This window comes from Ciconia boyciana, chromosome 25 (assembly GCF_034638445.1).
Source record: "Ciconia boyciana chromosome 25, ASM3463844v1, whole genome shotgun sequence".
Taxonomy (NCBI): Eukaryota; Metazoa; Chordata; class Aves; order Ciconiiformes; family Ciconiidae; genus Ciconia; species Ciconia boyciana.
In genome coordinates, this window is record NC_132958.1 from 66,418 (window position 1) to 87,288 (window position 20,871).

The window sequence follows — 20,871 nt, forward strand, 5'->3', positions numbered from 1 at the left end:
TGCCTCCTGCTGCCAGCTCCAGCTTTCCCAGCCGCGGGAATGGTTATCCCTGGTCACGCTGAGATCCTTCAGCTTCAGGCTCCTACTGCCGAGTCCCACGAGCTGTGATGCTCGGGTTGGCTTTCGGGAGCGTCCCTCATTTCCCTGCTTTCCAAGCAGGGGTTTGGGTGTCTGCTGCTCCCCGCAGCCCGGCTCAGCCGGTCATTCAGAGACAGAGGAAGCGGCAGTGGGAGCCCGGGGTGGGCGAGCCCCTACCAAAGTTATCCCCAAAGACAGCAGGGAAGGATGGAGGAGCAAAGTCAGGGTGACAGCAGGGTGACGGCAGGGGAAGGGGCACAGCAAACAAAAATCAGCCGGTTTCTTTGCTTTCCCACCAGCCTGCCTCCCACCAAACCCCGTCCAGCCCGGGCCACTTCACTGCGGGCATCTCAGCACCACTCACCTTCTTCCCTTCCGTGTCCCCGCAGTAAAACTGCTCTGCTTTAGTCTTGCCTTGAACAACGGGATCAGCTGCCTCCAAGTGAGAAGGATTTGCCACCAAGGAAAGGGTGATGTTCCTGTCGGTGACGCGGTTAATCCGGCGGTGGTACATTCCCAGGTGGTACTTCACATCACCAGAGCCCTGACGGAGGGGAGAGGAGAGGAGAGTCACCCCCAGGAACATGAGCAGCTTTTGGGGCATGGAAGGAGACCCGAGGCAGGGCAGCGCTGGCCCCAGGGGCTGGAAAAAGGGGGCATTTTCTGGAGGCACTGGCAGAAAGCAACAGGCACTCACTTTAGGAGCTGGCCTGTCATTCAGCAAAGCAAAAGTAGCCTGTTCCAGGCATCAAACCGCCAACAAACCTCAGACACACATCAAGCCCATCTAGGTAAGCTTGTAGGTGCAGGGGAAGAAGCAAGTGTAGTGGGTTTGGGGAAGACACTGGAAAACAGAGTTGGGATAACACTCACCCAAGCTCTGCCCGCACTGCCACAGTGCAGCTGTCTCTAGCACTGCTTGCAATATGCTGCAGCTCCCAGTCGGGACACCTCGATGCCCCAGGCTGCTGCTTTCTCACCTCGAAACCCCACCTGAAAGGCATGGCAGGATAAAGCCAGCCCAGCTTTCTGAAAGCCAAATCATCCCGGCTTATGATGCTGGAAGCTTTGAAGCACGAGCGCATCACAGCGACAGAGCCTGCGGCACAAGCGATTCGAGCCTCAGGGCTTTTGGAGCTGCTTTAAGGCCCCATATGGGGACCAGGGGCTGCTGCAAGGATACAAGGCAACCTCTGCTCCTGGCCGCCTTCCCCTCACCTCGTCGTTCACCCCAAGGCTGCTTTACACCCACAGAGAGCCACTGACCACCCAGCCTGCACTGGAGACACCAGCAGCGGCCAGGACACACGTCACCTCCCCGGACAGGCAAGGACAGACCAGCACTGGCACCAACACGAAGGCTTCAGTTGCACGAGCGTGCATGCAACATGGAAATCCTTGCGACGCCGATGCCACCGAGTGACACCACAAGCAGTGGCACAATCCAGCTCATGCTGCATGGCCACAGCCTCCAGGGACCGCATGGGGACAGGTGACAGCAACCTGCTACAGGCAGAGGAGGAGACTGACCTCATCAGCAGCCTCCAGCTTGGAGTCAAACTGGCAAAAGATCTGCTCCAGCTCTTTCCTGATCACGTTGGCAAGAACGTTCAGGCGTCCCCTACAAAAGCAAGACCATTGTTGGCAACCAGCAGTGCCAGCCTGGCATCGAGTGCTGACGGTGACCTGCCATCCCCCCATCTCGCAGAGGCGGTGTGACAAACCCACACCTCCAGCAATGGCTGTAAGGTCAACCGGAGAGGGGACTCTGGTTTCACCCGAGAAGGAGACTGCAGAGCCCTCAGCATGGGGATGGACTGGCTGCCGCCGCGTCCCAACAGCTGCCCCAGAGCAGGCAGGCCGAATCCTGCTCTGGGATTCAAGCTCTGCCGCTCGAGCCACCACCCCTCTCCAGATGAATTTACAAAGTGAAGCTGAAAACACCGCAATGAGCAGAGAGCAGCCAAGGCCTGAGCTCTCCAGCTAAGGTTCACCACCAGCCAAGACCAGTTAAGTGATGGCAGAAACCAGTGTGCCCTCCAGTACCGAACCCCAGCAGCATCCCCCTCCTCCGCACCCCAAGTGCCGCCGTGGATAGAGGCAGGGTTACCTGTGGGGCATCCCCATGATAACATAATCCACTCCCTTCTCACTCGACTTATCAATAATTGTCTTTAAGGCTGGGATCAGCACTTCGCAGCCCTCCAGACCGAAACGCTTCTCCGAAGACCATTTCCGATGGAGGAACTCCTCAAACCTGGAAGGCAAAGGGAGAGAGGGATCAGTGCCAGGGCTACAGCTGAGGGCAGAACCCAGAGAAAGGATGGGGACTGTGCCGAGGGAGCCACAGCACCCAGTGATGCTTAAGCAAGCACCACGCAGCAGCCCAACAAGACTTCCTGGTCACCCCGGCCTCCTCCCGCAGAGCCCAGCTGGGTGCTCCCCCACCCTGACACTGTGCTGCACTTAAACCTTATTTTTAGACCTTTTCTTTCAGGATCATCCATGTTTTCGGGCTCTTTGCCAGCACCTGAGCCTGCCAGCACAGCAGCTCACTGGCACCACTCTGCTGATTAAGCTGACCACAACAGATGACGTCAAGATGTGACTCAGGTGCTGACTGCGTCACTCCGGCTGGGAGAAAACCACCCCGTGCAGCAAGAAAAGAAAAGGGGAAGGTGAAGACCTCCCCGGGGTACCTGGTAGAGCGGACCAGCCTCGCCAGCAGCGTGCGTTTCTCTTCGTTGGTGAACTGCATGATGCCCGGCGTCTCAAACTTCTGCCGGATCCACTGGCACTGCTCCAGGTCGTTGATAAACATGAACTCCACGCCAATGTGCTGGCAGTACGCCATCTGCCCCGACGGGAGAAGAAGGGCCGTGAGACAACAGCCAAGGCTTTAACACCTCCTCACTCCCCGCAAAGACAGGCACGTGCGGCATCATATCGGACCACGGGGCCAGGGACTCTTTCGTTCCCCTCTTTAACCTTTCAGCAAGACAAAGAGCCCTCCTACACCAGCAGAGACGCAAACACTCCTGCCTGGCAGCCGCACCGCACTGCCTGAACACCGGCAAGCACTGCCTGCAACGGCAGCCTGGGGGGACCCATGAGCAGCGCCTGGCAGCCAGCGCTGCGCCAGCCCCGGTTTGGGAGCCTGGTTTGAGCTATTTTCCCAGGAAAGGGAACACCGCAGGGGACGTCCCGGGATGCGGCAGGGCAGCTCGGACCCTGCACGTGACCCAACATCAAAATGTTTAATTCCCTTTCCCCAAGGGGCTCAGCATCAGACCCTCGAGTCCTTTACATCCACCTTGGAGGTGAGATTTTCCCTCGGTGGCATCAGCTGTGTCCAGATCCACAACCCCACTTCGTATGGTGGGGAGAGAATCAGCAAAACAACCTCCCCCCAAAAATAAGGAGCCTGTTCTTGCAGCTTATCGAAGATGTTGACACAGCTTTGCTTCTGCCAAGGTCAACCCGCCTTGGCAGAGACCATCTGAACAAGCCTGCAGCTTGCCTGGGAGCCATCTGCACGCTCAGACTGGGCAGAGCAGGGTATGAAATTTGGCAGCAAAGGGGAACCGGCTGCGAGAGCTGGAAGGCCCAGCCCCAGGTCGGAGATGCTCCTGCACTGAGACCCTCCAAGGGGCCACCGCGCAGGGCAGCAGCACTACTGCAGCGCACGGAAGGGGGTATCGCCTGCCTCCGGCCCGCTCCTGTGCTCTCTCAGCACCGTTTGTTGCTTTGAACTAGAAAATGTAGCTGGAGAGGTTTCCAAAAATGCAATATTTAGTTGCCTGGGGTTTGCTCCACCTTGGGTAGACCAAATGTGTTGCCCCAATGCAGCGTGAAGCTGGAGGTGACCAGAGATGACCAGGTAACACGGGGCAGCTGCTACAAGTGGGGCAAGCGCCAAGGAGCAGCTCCCAACCTGAAAAGCTTAAAATCTGCAGGTTGGCCCAGGCTGCGGGCAGCAGCAGGGCCCAGGACCTCCAAAAAGCAACTGCTCTGCCCCCGCCCCAGGCTGCAAACAGGTCTCACACAGCCCTCCCTGCCCTCCTCACCTCCAGCCGACGGATGATTTCCCGGAGCGGAAGAGCTGATTCATTTCCACCGATGAAAGTGGTTGTGGGCAAGTGGAAGACCTTGTCGAGGTCAGATTCATCCAGCCCGTAAAAGCCTGCAGGATTTTTCATGGGTGGGACAAGCGAAAGCCAGAGAGAGAAGGAAGGAAAGGGGACGGGGGGACACCGTCACGCAGGGACCGGGTGCGTTTGGTAGAGGTGGGGAAGGGACAAAAAAAAAAGCAGCATAAAACCAAAAATAAGCATGAAGGAGGTTTATATGGATAAAAACCAAGCCGTAATTAAACAAAAAGACATTAAGCACAGAACAACAAGGTTATTACGAAAGGTAACACAGGAAACGAAACCCAAAGCAATATATATACGCATGTAAATTGGTAATTAAAATCCAGGGTGAGAGTCAGGAAGTTTGTAGCCCCAAGAACGCAAAAAATACACCACAAATTATAACAGTGGGGAGAGAAAAGAAACAGAGGAATTGAGGAGTCACCGAGCACAACGGAGGTGTCGCCACACGGTGGGAATTAAAAATGAAGAGTCAGCGCGGAGAAGGAAACAGTTAAAACAGACAAACCCCAAAGAGGGAGAGAAAGAGAAGCAAGAGAAAATGGCATCAGGGCTCTGCGATGGACTCTCCTGAATAGCTCAGCCCGGGAGCGGGGCAGCCAGCTGGCCCCTCGGGGGTTTTGCTGCCCAGATACCCCCTCGCCCAATTAACAGCCTTTTAATTAGGGGTTTAGCCTAGCTCTGCTCAGCAAAACCCTCCTTTTTGGTGCTGACACCTCGTGGTTTGTAGGCAGCTCCTACTTACAGCACGTGGGGCTGCAGGGAGCTGGGTGCGCCTGGAGAAGGTGCCAAGCAGGGCTCGGAGCTGAACGTCGGGTTTTAAAGCTGCAGATGAGCTCCACCACCGCCTGCTGCTGCTACAGCGTCGGCAGGTCCCTGCCGGGGCCCGCAGCAGCCCCACAGCACCCCAAAGCCATCAGAGGTGCCTCAGCACCTGCTGAAGCTCATGGTTGTCTTTGGGGAAACTGAGGCACGGAGGAGGAGGGACAATGAACTCGCTGAACCGATGCAGCAAGGCAGAAGCAGAGCCGGAAAGGGGACTGGGGAGTCTGAAGACCCTTTTGAAGCAGGAGCTTGGCTGGAAGGAGGGCAGACGAGTGGAGCTGCCCGCTCCCAACAGGGCCAGGTCTCAAGGCATTTTCTAACCCAGGGCAGGAGCCACAAAGGAGGCAGAGTGACCCCCGCTCCTGCCAGCTCCCTCCAAACCAGCCCAACGCCTCAGCTGGGGTCGCTCTGGGAGGGTACGGGGGATGCCACCCCCTAACCCACCTTCTCCCGGGCAAAGGGAGGCAAAAATTGGCCCCTGCAGAGCTGGCCCTCCTTGAGCTTAATCTTAAAAGAGTCTATCTCTCGCTCTCTGGTCAGGAATGGAGGACGAGCTGGAGACAGGGCTGGCCACGGCTCATCCCTGTGCAGCCTCCAGGACAGCACTTGCTGGAGGCAGGAAACACCCAAAGCAAGCCCAGAGCCAAGGCTTTCCTGGTTGCCACTGCCATCCATCCCCTCCTCTGCCCACATCACCCTCCTGGACACCGCTATTCCCAGGGGAAGGAATTAAGCCAGACCCTGGGGAGCTCAGCTCCAGAGCTGTGCCTGGGAGCACGGAACTGCAGCTGGCAGGAGCTGAGGGTTTGGCCCCACATCTCCAGAACTTCCCTGCGGTTCCTATCCAAATAGAAGTCCTGGAGAGAGGCAGCATCAGTACGGAGCGTCCCAGATAAGCTGCTGGTTCGAGGTTTCAGGGAAGCCTTGGTAATTTGCTGTGGCTCCCAGCCCCGCGGCACAAGGCTTCAGCTTGCTCTGCCACGCCAGTTTGAAGACTCAGGCACACGTTAGGGGTATCAGATTTTCCAAAGAGTTTTCAGGGCTCTAAGCATCTCTGCTTCTGCTTTGCCGCAACCTGCCAGCTTTTTCGACAGTGCTGAGTATTTATAGGCACCAATACGATCAGATGGGGGAAAGGCTAGGGATGAGCTGCCAAATTTTCACTGGGACAAAAGCAGGGCAGAGTCAGGAGAAGACAGCTTGGATTTTTAGGAGACTCAAACCAATAGGGGAGATTGAGGCCTCATAAAATTAATGTTCACAACAAAACATGTACTCTAGCAAGCTAGGCATGCAAACACACAGTACAGAAAAGGCCAGCAAGGCTCTAAATCGGGGATTGCTACAGGTGAAGCATCACTAACCAAGCGCCTACATCAAGACTTTTAGTGAGACAAATTAAAATAAACATGTTACAAAACTCAAGAGTGGTGTGAGACGGGAGGGGACCGCTTTACCGGCTTGGTTCATGCCCAGAATAACCTATTCAAAGAGAGTCCTGCACTCCAGAGGGTTAAAGGCTCATTAATTGCATACCTCCTACTGTTAACACTCTCAGCCGCTCCTTGAACACTGCGAGATCTGGGGTGGGCAGGGAAAGGGGTGCAGAAAGGGAGAAGATAGAGAGACGCAGTCAAAGTTAGTAAAAAAAAAACCTGGAACCGTGAAAACTAGTCATGGAAAGCACAAGTCAAAAAAATACAGTATTTTAAATATAGTCAAAAACCATCAGAGGCAAAAGGGTTGGGATGGAGGATGACTATGCACTATGCGGAAAAGAAATCCCAGTGGAAAGTCTGGCGAGAGGAAGGAGGAGCAGGGAGGGGAATGGGGGGCATCAGACACTGGGGAGTAGTTGAGCTGCATGGTTTGAGATCTCCTCTCGCGTGCACACCTTGGACGGGAAAGGGAGACCGCCCGGCACGGCGCCTTCACCTGCTACGACCAAAAGGCATCTTCCCGTCAAGCTGCATCAAGGGGAGCGTTATCCTCTGCAGAGCAGGGAGCTGCCTCCCACCAACATCTGCTCCCGGAGGGTTTTGCTCTGCTTGTGCTACCGGGAGGACTTCAAGGTCACCCCCAAGGAGACACCGCTGCTGCCTACACACAGGCAGGAGGGGGATCGGGGTGTTAATGAGCGGGCCGTTAATGAGGAAGACCAACGGTGGGGCAGGCACGCACAACGCCGTCATTTCTCGAGCATGCTCGGTGCAGGCGGGAGCACCGGAATGCCGTGCCGGATGCAGGCAAGGCTGCCAGAGCAGCAGGCAGCGTGCGTCACCGGAGCTGCACTCCCCGGCTGGGTTAGGTGACCCGAGTGCCTCAATCTCACCTGGGTTACAAGAAAGGCTTTGGAAACACTTCCCTTTTTGGTCAGCGGGGAAAAATCATACATTTAGGTGAGCCGTTTGGTTAGCAAAGTCTCAAATTGGGGAAAGGGGAGGTGGCAGCGCTCCCAGCCCATCTCCCCGCAGGGGCTCGCCTGGCTCTTCCCGAGCTGGAGGGCAATTTCCATCAGTTCCCCTGGGCGAGAGGCAGGAGCAGCTGCGTTCCACAGAGAGACAGACAGACAGACGCTCAGACACACACCACCTTCCACGCGCCACCTGGATTTCAGCGTGCTAAGGTATTATTTCCTTGGACAGGTCACATCAAGTTCCTGCAGTCATCTTGTCCTTGTTTTACACCACTTACCATGCCAGATCAGCTGCAGTAGAAGACCAGGATGAGATTATTTTGGTTTTTAAAAAGACAAGACAAGAGAAAGAGGAATTTGGTGGCTCCAGCCCCACCACTCATCAGACCAAGTACCCCCAGGCGGGCTTTCCCCCCCTTACATTTTCTCCAAAGCTCACACTGCTTAATGCAAAGAGAGCTTCCAAACCAGACGCAAACCAGTTGCTAAACAAAAGGCAATTGAGAAGATAGATCAATTTCCGAGATTAACCATGCAACTCCTTTGATTCACAGCACTGCCCGGCCACAGTTTAGGCTGTTGGCAGCAGAGCTCACACCACAAAAACTGACCTTTAAGGATTTCACTGCTCAGAAAGAGGAAACAAGATTGTTTCCAAGTTTCAAAACCACTCCTGTTATTAACTGCTCTGTCAAGTGTTAAGAAATACTCTTTCAAAGCAAAAAAAGCCAGCAGGATCTGCTTAGAAATCAGCTTTCTCTGCCACAAGCAGGCGACACCCGATCTTAGGCTCAGCCGGAGCTCTGCCCACACTCTGCATCAGTGCGGCTCTCCTCCCCTCTTGCCGAGCACTGTTTGCAAGCTATGTTCGCCAAGTTGTATTTTAAGATCGACCAGATGAGGTTTTCCAGGATGAGCATATCAGGGGAAAGTCTATTCAGTCATAAATAATACTTACAGCAAGATAACAAAGCCTCCTTTGATTAGACACAGCCATTTGAGTCTGGGGTCCTACCACGGGACACAACCCCAGCGTGAGCCAGCATAGCTTGTTCCCAAGGACTCGTTATTTCCTACGAATTCATGGATTCCTGGTAATTAAATCAACACCAGGAACCACAATGACAGATATCTTAGTATGAAAGCCACAAAGAAATAGAAATTAAACTTAACGCCTGGCTCAGACACGGAGATCGCGGGCAGAGATTCTCTTCCAGCCTATGCCTATGGACCAGCCATGCCTGAACACTTTCCACCGCGGCAAGCCAGGCTGGGTCACGCTGCTGGGCTCGTGACCGCTCACCCTGGGGAAGCAGGAAAAATGGAGCTTATACCCAGATTCTGTGACAGCTGTGACGATGCTGTTAGCCCAGCTCTGCAGTTGGGGCTCCAAGGGAGGACCTGTTCTTGGACCGCTTAGGGCTCTTGGGCTCTTCTGCCTCTGAAGCAAGGACACTGCTGGAGCACACCTTGCTTCAGAGGAACCACACGGTCAAAGCAGAAGAAAAGCCCTCCAAACTGACTTTCCCCATTGAAGCAGCCCCGTTCCCCCAAGTGGAAACCAGTAAGGAGCAGTGTCCCTCAAGGGTCCATACCGGGACCAATACAGTTTAGTACCTTCATCGATGGCATAGATATTGGGATTGAGTGAACCCTCACCAGGTTGCAGGTGACACCAAGCTGAGTGGTGCAGTTGATACGCTGGAGGGAAGGGATGCCATCCAAAAGGACCTGGACAGGCTGGAGGAGTAGGCCCGTGTGACGTTCATGAAGTTCAGCAAGGTCAAGTGCAAGGGTTGAGGCAATCCCCAGTCCCAGCACAGACTGAGGGATGGACAGATGGATGGACGGAGGGCAGCCCTGCGGAAAAGGACTTGGGGATGCTGGTGGGTGATAAGTTGGACACAAGCCATTAATGTGTGCTCACAGCCCAGAAATCCAAGCATCTCCTGGGCTGCATCCAAAGAAGTGTGGCCAGCAGGTCGAGGGAAGGGATTCTGCCCCTCTACTCCAGTCTCCTGAGACCCCACCTGGAGCACTGCATCCAGCTCTGGGGTCCTCAGCGCAAGAAAGACATGGACCTTTGGGAGTGGGTCCAGAGGAGGCCACGAAAATGATCCCAGGGCTGGAACAGCTCTCCTGTGCAGAAAGGCCGAGAGAGTTGGGCGTGTTCAGCTTGGAGAAGAGAAGGCTCCAGGCAGACCTTACTGTGGCCTTTCAGTTTATAAAGGGGGATTAGAAGCAAGGTGCAGAGAGACTTTTTACCAGGGTCTGTAGTGACAGGACAAGGGGCGAGGGTTTTAAACTGAAAGGTTTAGATTGGACGTAAGGAGGGTGGTGAGGCACTGGAACAGGTTGCCCAGAGAAGTTGTGGATGCCCCATCCCTGGAAGTGTTCAAGGTCAGGTTGGAGGGGGCTTTGAGCAACCTGATCCAGTGGAAGATGTCCCTGCCCATGGCAGGGGGGTTGGACTAGTTGACCTTTGAAGGTTCCCTCCAACCCAAACCACTCTGTGAGTCTATGACTTACTGAGCAGCACGGTAACACTGCTCCCCACACCCAGCTCCCTTTGCTCATGAGGGAGAGCAGTCACTGCAACCGCCTGCAGCTGGCCAGCTCTGGGTTTTGTGCAGAGAGGCCTGCTCTCCTCTCAGAAGGGAAACATGTTCACCAGACACAGGACTTCAGGGCTCTCTTCTGCTGCTCTGCTTCAGAAGGACCATAGCGCCCACAGCAGTGGCCAAAAGCCCTGAGCTAGAAAAGGCTTTCCTCACCCTTTCCTCTCCCCAGCCACTGGGATTGGCTTCAAAGTCATGTAAAAAAGTCTCCCTGCTCCCCCTGCAGTGCCGACTACAAGTACTTGCATCCTCTCCTGCGCCTGGGTTTATGGCCATCATCTCCCCATCTCTTCCCATCTAAACCTCCCAGGCACAGGGCTGGCTCCAACCCAGAGCTGGCCAGCTCCCAAGGCACAGCCAGGGCTCGGTCCTCCGGACAAGCACGTCGAAGTCCAGACCTTGGGATGAAGCAGCTTCCCCATCATCCAGCAAGCTGGGACAACCAAAACCTAATCCTTCCCTACCGCTCCCAGTACACATAATCCTGTATGAAGGTCCAGCAGGTCCAAGGCTGGTGTCCCTGTGCTGGCAGCTGAACAAGGAATCAAAATTGTTTACATGCACCGTATGCTCTGATCAGCTGTTTCAGTTGTGCGAGGTTAGTAGTCATTACTGCTGCTCTACTCTAAGTTAGAAGCATGCCTCTCGAGCGCTCGTAGCGCCAGGGTAATCACCCTTGGAAAGCACCAGCAAGGTGAAAGAGCTCAGCGCCGCGACCTTGTTCTAGCTGGAAGAATGGCAGCGTACTACAGAGATCAGATCTAAAGCACATTGAGAGGTGCTGAGTTTAAGCATTTTCAGATTAGGATTTCAAGTCCTAGGCACCACACACGTTTCTGTTCAACACTCATGCATCTTTCACTCAAAGGCATTGGGATTTCCACCTCTCTACTCAGACGGGAATGCATCCCAAAGCTTCCTTGTTATGATCACCGGCAGGGACTCATAGCTCGGTCTGGGAAAAAGGGGGCAATTAAGGGATTTACAGATGCTGCAGCAAGCTGGGAGTGAAGGAAGGCAGGGCATCGTCGCAGGGGCACACCAAGAGGCACTTCTGAGCCCTGCAGAGACAAAGCCAGCCCATTCTCTCCAGCTCTTGGGCACCAAGAGCAGCAAGAGGAGCTGAGGGAACAGATCTCCAGCTCTCACCAACACAAAACCTCTCTGCTTTGCGTTTCCAGAAGATGCAATTGCTTCCACCCCTGGATGAGCGAGTTCAATGACATAATTAATTGGCACCGGTTGGAGGAGAAACATGAGCCGAGCAATAGGGTTTTGGCACAAGACCCATTCGCCGTGACAGCCGGAGGGGGGCAGAACTGCTCCGCGGCAGCCCGTCGACTATAAATTTAGAGTGATCATTACTAAGGAAACTTAAGACCTTTCCCCCCTTACTGGTGAAGCAATCTACCTACAAAGCTGTGAAAGAGAGAGGAGCTCAAGCAATGCAGCACTAACTGCTCTCAAAGCCCTCACCCAGTTTGTCTGTGGATGTGATAATATCGGCTGGAAGGGAGGAGTCCAGATCTGCATCCAAGATGCCCAGTGGGTCGAGTTGTGCTACATGATGCCCTCGAATCTATGAAATGGGCCAGAAATGGAAAGGAGAACAGGTACCAAGAGGGAGAGGGGAAAGGGAGAAAAACAAAAGAGGGGAGGGGTAAAAAAGTTAAATTACATTAGAATTAATTTGCAGAGTAATTCTCACCGACGTTTGGAGAAACAGTTACTGGCGCATCATCAAAATTTACACAACTAATGCCGAGAGGATCAAGCTTTGCAATGTGATGACCCCTGACCTGGAAGCAACAACACAGATTAGTCACTAAAACAAGTTAATTGAAGAGACATTCCTTAAATAAAAAAGAAAAATTTTTTTAAAAAAAGTCATGCACAGTTTCCCTTTTTACATTTTCTGCAGAGCCACCCCAATTTCTGGACGCAGCTAAAGCCTGGAGAAGTTGGGTTTCCTTTCGCTACAGCAGTTAGGTGTGAGTGCCACCAGCTGCAAGGACCGCTCCGCTCTGCCTGACACCAGGCTTTGAAGGCGATCTCCTTCACAGCAGAGACCTTCCAGAATTGAGGTCCGAGGGTCTCCCACCACTTGCCTGGTGTCCAACCCGAGCACCTCCTCTCTACGGATGCAATAACTCCACACTGATGTTTTCCTCCTAAGCATCATAGCAAATGAAGAGAGAATTTTTCCAGATTTTGGCAGATCAGGTGCTCTCCTGCCAACGTGGCAGAGAAAACAAGCACTGCCACCAGCAGCAGTAGCTCCTGAAAGGCAGAGGAACGTGTCTGAGGAACATCTGCCTGGCTGTGCTATTAGAGGTCAGCAGCTCACCGCATCCTTTCGGAGAGAGGAGCCTACAGCAGGACTCGGAGCACTCATGTTGCTCTTCTGGGATGGGGCAGGTGTGGAAATACCAAACAGCTTTGGCACCAAGAGAACCTTGAAAGCTCCCAATGGCAGCAGTCAGGCCAGAAGTCACCACGCTGGGTTTGAATCCGCATCAGGAGCCACAGAGAATAATGAGAGGTAATGAGGAGTTTTGCTTTTCACCTTCACAGGAGGAGGTGCCCGCAGACAGACTCCACCACATCTCACTGGGCAAACTCAATTCATCTCAGTGGCCAGCACTCTCCAGTTGGCAAGGCATGGTTTATTTCTTGAGAGCTCCTGCTCTCGAAGCTTCAGGCTCAGCTACGCTGGGAGCAGGGCAGGAAACACTGCCACGGTACGGGGTGCGGTGCCTTCTTTGCGCTGTGAAAATGATACTCCCGGCCATCAAATCTGTTACCAGTTAGAAAAATCACTCATATACGAGGGGATTGCTAAACCTCTTGTACAAACTAGACGTACTGATCTGACCTTATTTACCAGAAAGGCATTCCTATTCAGAGCATCCCAAGGGGATTTTAGGAAAGGATTTTTGTGGTTTTACCAGCCAAAGAGCCTGAAATCAGCCATCGATGTTAAGGCAAACTGCTAAGAAAACACCGATCCTCCCCATGCTCTCTGCAGGGCCAGATGACGACGTGCTCGAGCACTGGTGGCCACATGGAAAGCTCTTCTTCTGGGCCAGCTTTGTCTGGGAACTATGTGCTTGTCTGTCTCGCAACAAAGCGCAGGGGCTACCCCTTCATTTAGCAGTCAGCAGGATGCAAGCTCACCACGCTGTTCCCCATGGCCAGGATGCTCTCACCAGGACCAGGAGGCTACTTTGTCTGGCAAATGGCTTTAAGCTGGGGGTGCCCAGTGGCTTTGAGGTCAAGTCAGCGGTTTGCAGGTATGCAGCAAATCCTCAAATGGGTGTGGGAGCGAGGAGAAGGTCTTTTCCCCCACAGGAGCCATGCTGCTTGTTCTTCCCCACATGCAACACAAGCCAGGCAGATTTTTTCCCCAAAACCAAAACAAGACCACAGCAGATATTTGCAGGAAGCATCACGCTCGCAGGCCCTGACCCTGACAGGGGACTTCAACCACCCAGACATCTGCTGGAAAAGCGGCACAGTGAACTGCGAGCAGTCCAGGAAACTACTGGAGCGTGTTGAGGACAGCTTCCTAGTAGAGACGATGGAGAGGATGACCAGAGGAGAGGCACTGCTGCTGGACATGTTGCTCACTAATGTGGAAGAACTTATCGGAGAGGTCAAGACTGGAGGTAGCCTGGGCTGCAGCGATCATACTCTGGTCAAATTCTCAATCTTGAGGGGTACAGGACGGGTAAAAAGTAGAGTCAGGACCCTAAACGTCAGAAAGACAAACCTTGGCCCGTTCAGGGTGCTAGCACGTGGGATCCCTCGGGAAACTGCCCTCAGAGGCAAAGGAGCGAACAAGAGCTGGGAGATATTTAAAGACATTTTTCTTAGGGCGCAAGAGCTCTCAATCCCAACGTGCAAGAAGTCGGGCAGGGGAGGCAGGAGGCCAGCTTGGCTAAGTCAAGACCTCTTAGCCAAACTCAAACACAAAGCCAAAATGCATAGGCAGTGGAGGCAGGGATGTACATCCTGGGGAGATTATAGGGATATGGCCCAGGAGTGCAGGGAGGGGATCGGGAAAGCCAAGGCACAGCTGGAGCTGAACTTGCCTAGGGACGTGAAAAATAACAAGAAGGGTTTCTTCAGGTACATAGGACAACAAAGGAAGATGGAAGAAACTGTACCCCCGCGATGAGCGAAACAGGAGGCCTGGCTACAACCGACATGGAGAAGGCTAAGGTACTCAACAACTTTTTTGCCTCGGTCTTCACCAGCAAGTACTCTAGCCACACCGCGCAACTCACAGAATCCAAAGGCAGGGACTGGGAGAATGAAGTACCACCCACCATAGCAGAAGATCAGGTTCAAGACCACGTAAGGAACCTGAACATGCACAAGTCCATAGCACCTGATGAGATGCATCCGAGGGTCCTGAGGGAAGTGGCAGATGAAGTTGCTAAGCCACTATCCATCATATTTGAAAAGTCATGGCAGACTGGTGGGTGAAGTTCTGGAAATGGGGAAACATAACCCCCATTTTTAAAAAGGAAGATCCAGGGAACCACAGGCTGGTCAGCCTCACCTCTATGCCCAGCAAGATCATGGAGCAGATCCTCCTGGAAACTATGCTAAGGCACATGGAAAACAGGGAGGTGGTTGGTGACAGCCAACATGGCTTCACTGAGGGCAAATCGTGTCTGACAAACTTGGTGGCCTTCTATGACAGGGTTACAGCATTGGTGGATAAGGGAAGAGAGACTGATGGCATCCGCCTGGACTTGTGCAAAGCATTTGATACTGTCCTGCACAACATCCTTGTCTGTAAAATGGAGAGACATGGATTTGATGGGCAGATCTCTCGGTGGATAAGGAATTAGCTGGACGGTCACACTCAAAGAGTTGTGGTCAACAACTCAATGTCTAGGTGGAGACCAGTAATGACTGGGGTCCCTCAGGGGTCTGTATTGGGACCAGTATTATTTAACATCTTTGTTGAGGACATGGACGGTGGGGTTGAGTGCACCCTCAGCAAGTTTGCAGATGGCACCAAGCTGAGTGGTGCAGTTGATACTCTAGAGGGAAGGGATGCCCATCCAGAGGGACCGTGACAGGTTGGAGAGGTGGGCCTGTGTGAAGCTCATGAAGTTCTACAAGGCCAAGTGCAAGGTCCTGCACCTGGGTGAGGGCAATCCCAAACATGGATACAGGCTGGGGGATGAGCAGATTTAGAGCAGCCCTGAGGAGAAGGGCCTGGGGATGCTGGTGGGTGATAAATTGGACATGAGCCATTAATGTGTGCTCACAGCCCAGAAAGCCAACTGTATCCTGGACTACATCAAAAGAAGTGTGGCCAGCAGGTCAGGGAGGTGATTCTGCCCCTCTGCTCTGGTGAGATCCCACCTGGAGTACTGCATCCAGCTCTGGGGTCCTCAGCATAAGACATGGCCTGTTGGAGCAGGTCCAGAGGCCACAAAAATGATTGGGGGGCTGGAACACCTCTACTGTGAGGAAAGGCTGAGAGAGTTGGGGTTGTTCAGCCTGGAGAAGAGAAGGCTCCGGGGAGACCTTATAGCAGCCTTCCAGTATTTAAAGAGGGCCTACAGGAAAGGTAGGGAGTGACGCTTTATCAGGGCCTGTAGTGATAGGACGAGGGATAACAGTTTTAAACTGAAAGAGGCTAGATTTAGACGAGGTATTAGGAAGAAATTCTTTACAGTGAGCGTGGCGAGACACTGGAACGGGTTGCCCAGAGAAGTTGTGGATGCCCCATCCCTGGAAGCGTTCAAGGCCAGGCTGGATGGGTTTTGAGCAACCTGATCTAGTGGAAGGTGTCCCTGCCCATGGCAGGGGGGTTGGATCTAGATGAACTTTAAGGTCCCTTCCAACCCAAACCATTCTGTGATTCAAAAAGAAACAATGACTTGAACATGCAACCACAGCTACGATTAAGAAGCCATTGCCAATGCCACAGCAGAGCAGGGTCACTGCTCACCTATAATTACAGGGACAATCCAGCTCGATGCAATTAAGAAATTAATTGCCTGGCATTTTAAGTAGGTTACCCATCACAGGCAGGGTTTCCTCCTGCCTTCCTACTCTTTCATACCTCCATACACTGTGCTGAACCTGGACACCCCACTGCAGCTACAGCCCTGCAGTGATACCAGGGTAGGAAGGGAGGTGGATTTCTCATTGCAGACAGCTTAGAAAAATACATCCAAGAGCAATCATCTCCCAGTGCTGCCATTTGGAGACTGAGGAAGTGACAGGAATGCAGAAGAGGTTACAGATTTTGTGCTCAAATCGCTGACTTGGAGCTGCTGCCTCCACCTACATCAGTAATGACTTGTTTGAACTTGGCGTCTGCCCACTTTTTCCACCAGCGAGAGCTGCACGACCTTTCGAAATGGCTTGCCAGGATCTGCCCGAGCTGAAGAGAGCTGGCTGGGTGGTCACCTCCCATGAAATCAGCCACGAGGGAAGATGCAGGTCCTCACAAACACGTCCCAGCTTCCCCTTCTTAAAGAAAAGCAGGGCAGTGCCTCAACGTTGACGTCAGCACCTGAGCCGTGGAGGCGAGCAGGGCAGGGGCACCTTCTTCAAGCCAGAGAGCAGGGCCAAGGCTGGGCAGACCTTTGGACTTGCCCAGTGCTGCAGTTCTTGCCTTAACCTGTGGCCTTGTACGTTGGATTTTCCCCATATCTGAGCAGGAACATGACCTGCAGCAGGTGCTTCCTTGCAGGAATAGGTGAGAAGACCATGGTCACACCTCCACGGCAGCTGGGTTTGTTAACTTCTCACCACAGCTGCAATTAAGGCCCCCACACTTGACAAACCAGAGTGCAACCAAAGGTGAAAGATGGAGAAATACAGTTAAATGTTCTCTCGAGTTAAAATATTGGCTGGCCATCCCCTAGCCAGAGGATGTTTCCTTCCTGCTCAAAACTTGTTTCTCCCAAAGGCCGATTTTGGCAGCATCGGTCTGAGTTGCAGCCCAGTGGCACCACAGCCCTCTTCCAGGTTGCAAATGACAAGGAAATGTTTCCTGAACTTGTATTTTAGGACCTGAGAAGTTCTCTCAGCAACACAGGGGAAGCGGGATGGGTGTCCCACGCCACTGCTGAGCATGGCAGGAGCCCACAGCACAGGAGCATCATTCCAGAAGCCAGCAAACCACCCTGTGCGCAGAAGACCTCCCCCTCTCTGCCACCTTAATTTCTCTGTTTGGGTGACAATAGCTTTAATCTTCCTACTGTCCAGCAAAACATCAGCTGAGCTTCTGCCCCAACAGATCAGCAGCTCCTGTTAAAAACCAGGCGGCCCAGCACGCATCCTGCACGCTCTCCATGCAAAACACATGCATCAACTGCACTGACTCCAGCCCACCTCAGCCACTGCATGCCCCTCTACAGAGGACACACTCCTCCTCAGTGCAAAGCCCATCTCCTTACCTGATACGCCCTGATGAGAGATTGCACTGCAAGATGGTCCTCCACCAGTTTATCTACATTGGGCTGCGCCTGAACCAGGAACTGGGCTTGGGACAGCGTGGAAAGGCTGGTACTCAGTGGAGGGGGGCTTTGGTAAGCGGTGCCTGGAGCAGCTCCGGCATTGGCGTTGCGAAAGAAGATGTCCCATGACTAGGAAAAGGGAAAGAAGAGAGATGACAGTGTCATTACTCGCGACCCAAACACCTCCTCACTCGAGGTTACTGGGGTCTCAGCTCTGTTGCCACAGCGAGGAGTAAAATCCCCGGGGGGCAGAGCTGCCTCCTCCCCTGCACCCCAGCTCCACGCAGCCGCTGCCAAAGGCGCCCACCTGCCTTGGCCAGGAGAGCACTAAAGCTCTCCCACTATTTCAGTTATGCCATTATCCTACTTCCCATCCATCTGGATTGTTTCTTTTGGCATGAGACCGTCCCCAAAGTCCCCCCGCTCCCTTGGCAGCAGCACTCAGGACAGGACACAAGTGACACCCCTTGCCTGGCTCGGCTCTCAAAACCACTACTCTGAGCAATGAGTCCCAGCCTGGCCTTTGGGCTCTTGTTTCCTTCTCTCCAGGGCAGGAGACTGCCCTCTAAACACCCACAATATTTTCTGAAAAATATTTTTGCCCTGTAATCAAATACACCTCTTCCTCTTTTCCGTGGTCGAAATGGCCTGAGACGCAAGTCCCAGCGTAAGCCATGGTGTCCAGCCCTCAACCAGCAATGGCTTTTTTCTTTTTCTGTCCCCTCTTCAATTTTTCCCCATCCTTTCAGCGCCGCCAGTGCTATGCACATACTCCCATGCCAGCTCTCCCGTGCCCTTAGCGAGGCAGATATCACCCCTGCTCCTGTTCCCCTCTGCAGATGCGCATTTCTAGGTGTTAAGAAAACAAAGCAAAACCCCAAAAAAAAGCCCTCGACAGACTTGGTGTAACTTTGTGGTACTTATCCAGCACTGCCTGAAGAGCCCAGAAGCGTCCCAGGCCAAACCCAAGTGGACAGATTAACTTGGAGAGGCAGCAGTGGACCCGGGGAAGGGGAGAGACCAGCAGAGCAAAGTCCACGCCACGTCCTCCTGCCGTGCTCTCACCCCTGCCCACTTCCCGCATGCCACTGAGCGATAGCAAAGGACGAGGGCAAGGTGGAGTGGCGTCTGCGTGCCTGCACATACCCGAGACGCCAGCTAGAGCAAACAAATCCCATTGGATTTGCATGCTGGTTTCAGCCCAAGGGTCTCCCCACCGACCAGGAGCAAGAGCCCAGCACTCAGCACCCTGCACACCCCTGAGCCTCCTGTCTGCAGAGAGCACCAAACCCAACCTCGGCGATGCAGAGACAGGCGAAGCGCTGCCCAGCCAACCCCAGCATGTTTAAACCAAGTCGAAAAGAGCCATGAGAGCAGCTCCAGTGGTGGTTTGGGGCAGAAAAAGCAGCTTTTGCACCCTGGCAGCAGGGCGGAAGGGACTGAAAATCTGACCTTTGCCAGAGGAGCTCTCCCCCTTCCTTGGAGCTCCTCCGGCTGCAGCGCCCATCACATGCCCCAGGAAGCTATTTCCAGCCTGGATTTACCCAGATGCCCCATCGCACACTGCGCAAGGTGATTAAATTTAGAAACAGGTCACGCTGAAGAAACATAAATAAAATCTGGAACAATTTGGCACCGTAACTGATAAACAATAGCTCCCCTAAAGGAGAAGAAAAAAAAAAACCAAACACCAAACCCCCAAAAAGCAAAGACAGAAAACACCCGACCCCATTCTGATTGCTGTCTGTCTGCTAAAGGAAATTTCAGTAGGAAAAGAGGGAGAGCTGCTTTTTGCATGATCCTTACTGCTGTCCACTGGCGAGAGCAGCCCAAGCCCCTTCCCTTCCCCCGGCTCACAGAGCTCAGGGGTGCCCCAGAAGCCATCGGCTCCTGCGAGCGGGAGGGACAAGCACCCTGGGATGAGCTCCATGCCCTCGGGATGGGGAGGAATCTGGCTGGCTGCCTTGCTCAGTGGTTTAAGGTTGTTTAATGTACTGGAAAATAAAGACAGACAAGAGAAAGGGAGCATCTGCTAGCCCAGGGAGGGGGCTGGCAGCGGTGCCGAGGAGACAGGCACAGAGCCAGGAGGCAGAGGTGTTGCCTTTATGACCTCCTCCCTTCTGACATTCAACAATATTAACCTCTTGGAGATGCAACTTGCTTCTGTTTTGAAAGAAAAAGTTAATTTTAAGCTCTCCAAACAAGGTGCGGCACCAGCTCGGTCAGCTCAGGCACTTTCGCTAAATGCTTTATTGCCCTACATAATTACAGAGTATTTCAGGCTACCGGACTGCAGGCTTTGCCTCAGCCCACTGAAGGCTGTGGCGCTGATAAGCGCTATAAAAACATCAGCTTTCAAGTTGCTGATGTGGTTTCGAATTCACAGGTATTCGAGGGCCACCCCGAGGGTTTCTGGTGACCCGTGGAGGTGCCTCTGGAGCTCACGCACCCCCAGGGAGAGGCTGAACAGCCCCATCAGCGTTATCCTGCTTTATCGCAGGAAGGAGGACTTTGCCTTAATCCAGCACTTGCTGAAGGTAACAGCAGTAATAAAGCTCATCAGGTTACTCCCCTTCGACCCTCTCCGTGCCCACAGCAGCCCTGCAAGCACTCCTCCGGCTCTTATACCCTACATATATAGGGTATAATATATATATATTGGGTATAAGAGAGCTCAGATTCACCTCATTTTTACCAAGAGGGCTCAAAGTCAGTATCTCCCCACTCCTAAGTGCGCAGACAGCCCCCAGGTCTCGGCGTGCTAAATGCTCTCAACCCCAGGTCCCTGCTGTGACCATCCCACAGCCGCATGTCCCACCACGGCCACAGCTCAAGGCGTTAGCCCAGACCGGCTTTCCCAGTGCTCCTCCAGCAAAGCAGGATGGGAGAGCCAGCTGGCTGCTGCAAGCCCGGATAGTTCAGGCTTTATAGAGGGATTTTGAGCTCAGCTCTGAGAGCAGAGCTCACCGCAGGCTTCTCTGTTGAGAACAGCCCCAAAACCAGCTCACCAAGCATCTTTCACTTCATTTATCAGACTCAGTTTCTGGAGAAGGCCGTGGGTCCCAGCCTCTGCCACAAAGCCAGCTCGGAGGTCAGGCACACACGGCAAGGGGAGAGGGGTGACATCTCCCACCCACCGCAGGGCACCTCAAATTGGGCTGGGGCTGCTCCAGGCTGGGAGGTGCACAAGGGAGACATGGCATCTACCTCCAGCTCAGGCTGTGTCCCTGCTCCTTCTCCTGCCACGGGCTCCAGGGGACAGAAAGCACCAACCAGACCTGCTC

General features: G+C 53.6%; 1 protein-coding gene across 4 annotated transcripts in view; it reads right to left on the reverse strand.

Moving 5' to 3' along the window:
- The window catches only part of OGDH (oxoglutarate dehydrogenase), a 35,726-nt gene that overhangs the window by 7,511 nt on the left and 7,344 nt on the right, over window positions 1–20,871 (reverse strand). Inside the window, exons 3-10 of one of the 4 annotated variants that reach the window (XM_072846332.1) lie at window positions 17,528–17,716; window positions 11,568–11,670; window positions 6,594–6,638; window positions 4,146–4,261; window positions 2,778–2,932; window positions 2,189–2,335; window positions 1,609–1,699; window positions 443–622 (exon numbers count right to left, since the gene is read on the reverse strand). In XM_072846332.1, coding sequence (XP_072702433.1) covers window positions 443–622; window positions 1,609–1,699; window positions 2,189–2,335; window positions 2,778–2,932; window positions 4,146–4,261; window positions 6,594–6,638; window positions 11,568–11,670; window positions 17,528–17,716 — 1,026 coding nt within the window. Of the gene's footprint in view, window positions 1–442; window positions 623–1,608; window positions 1,700–2,188; window positions 2,336–2,777; window positions 2,933–4,145; window positions 4,262–6,593; window positions 6,639–11,567; window positions 11,671–11,799; window positions 11,891–17,527; window positions 17,717–20,871 lie in introns of all 4 variants that reach the window. The other 3 variants (XM_072846333.1, XM_072846334.1, XM_072846335.1) reach the window with 3 other exon arrangements.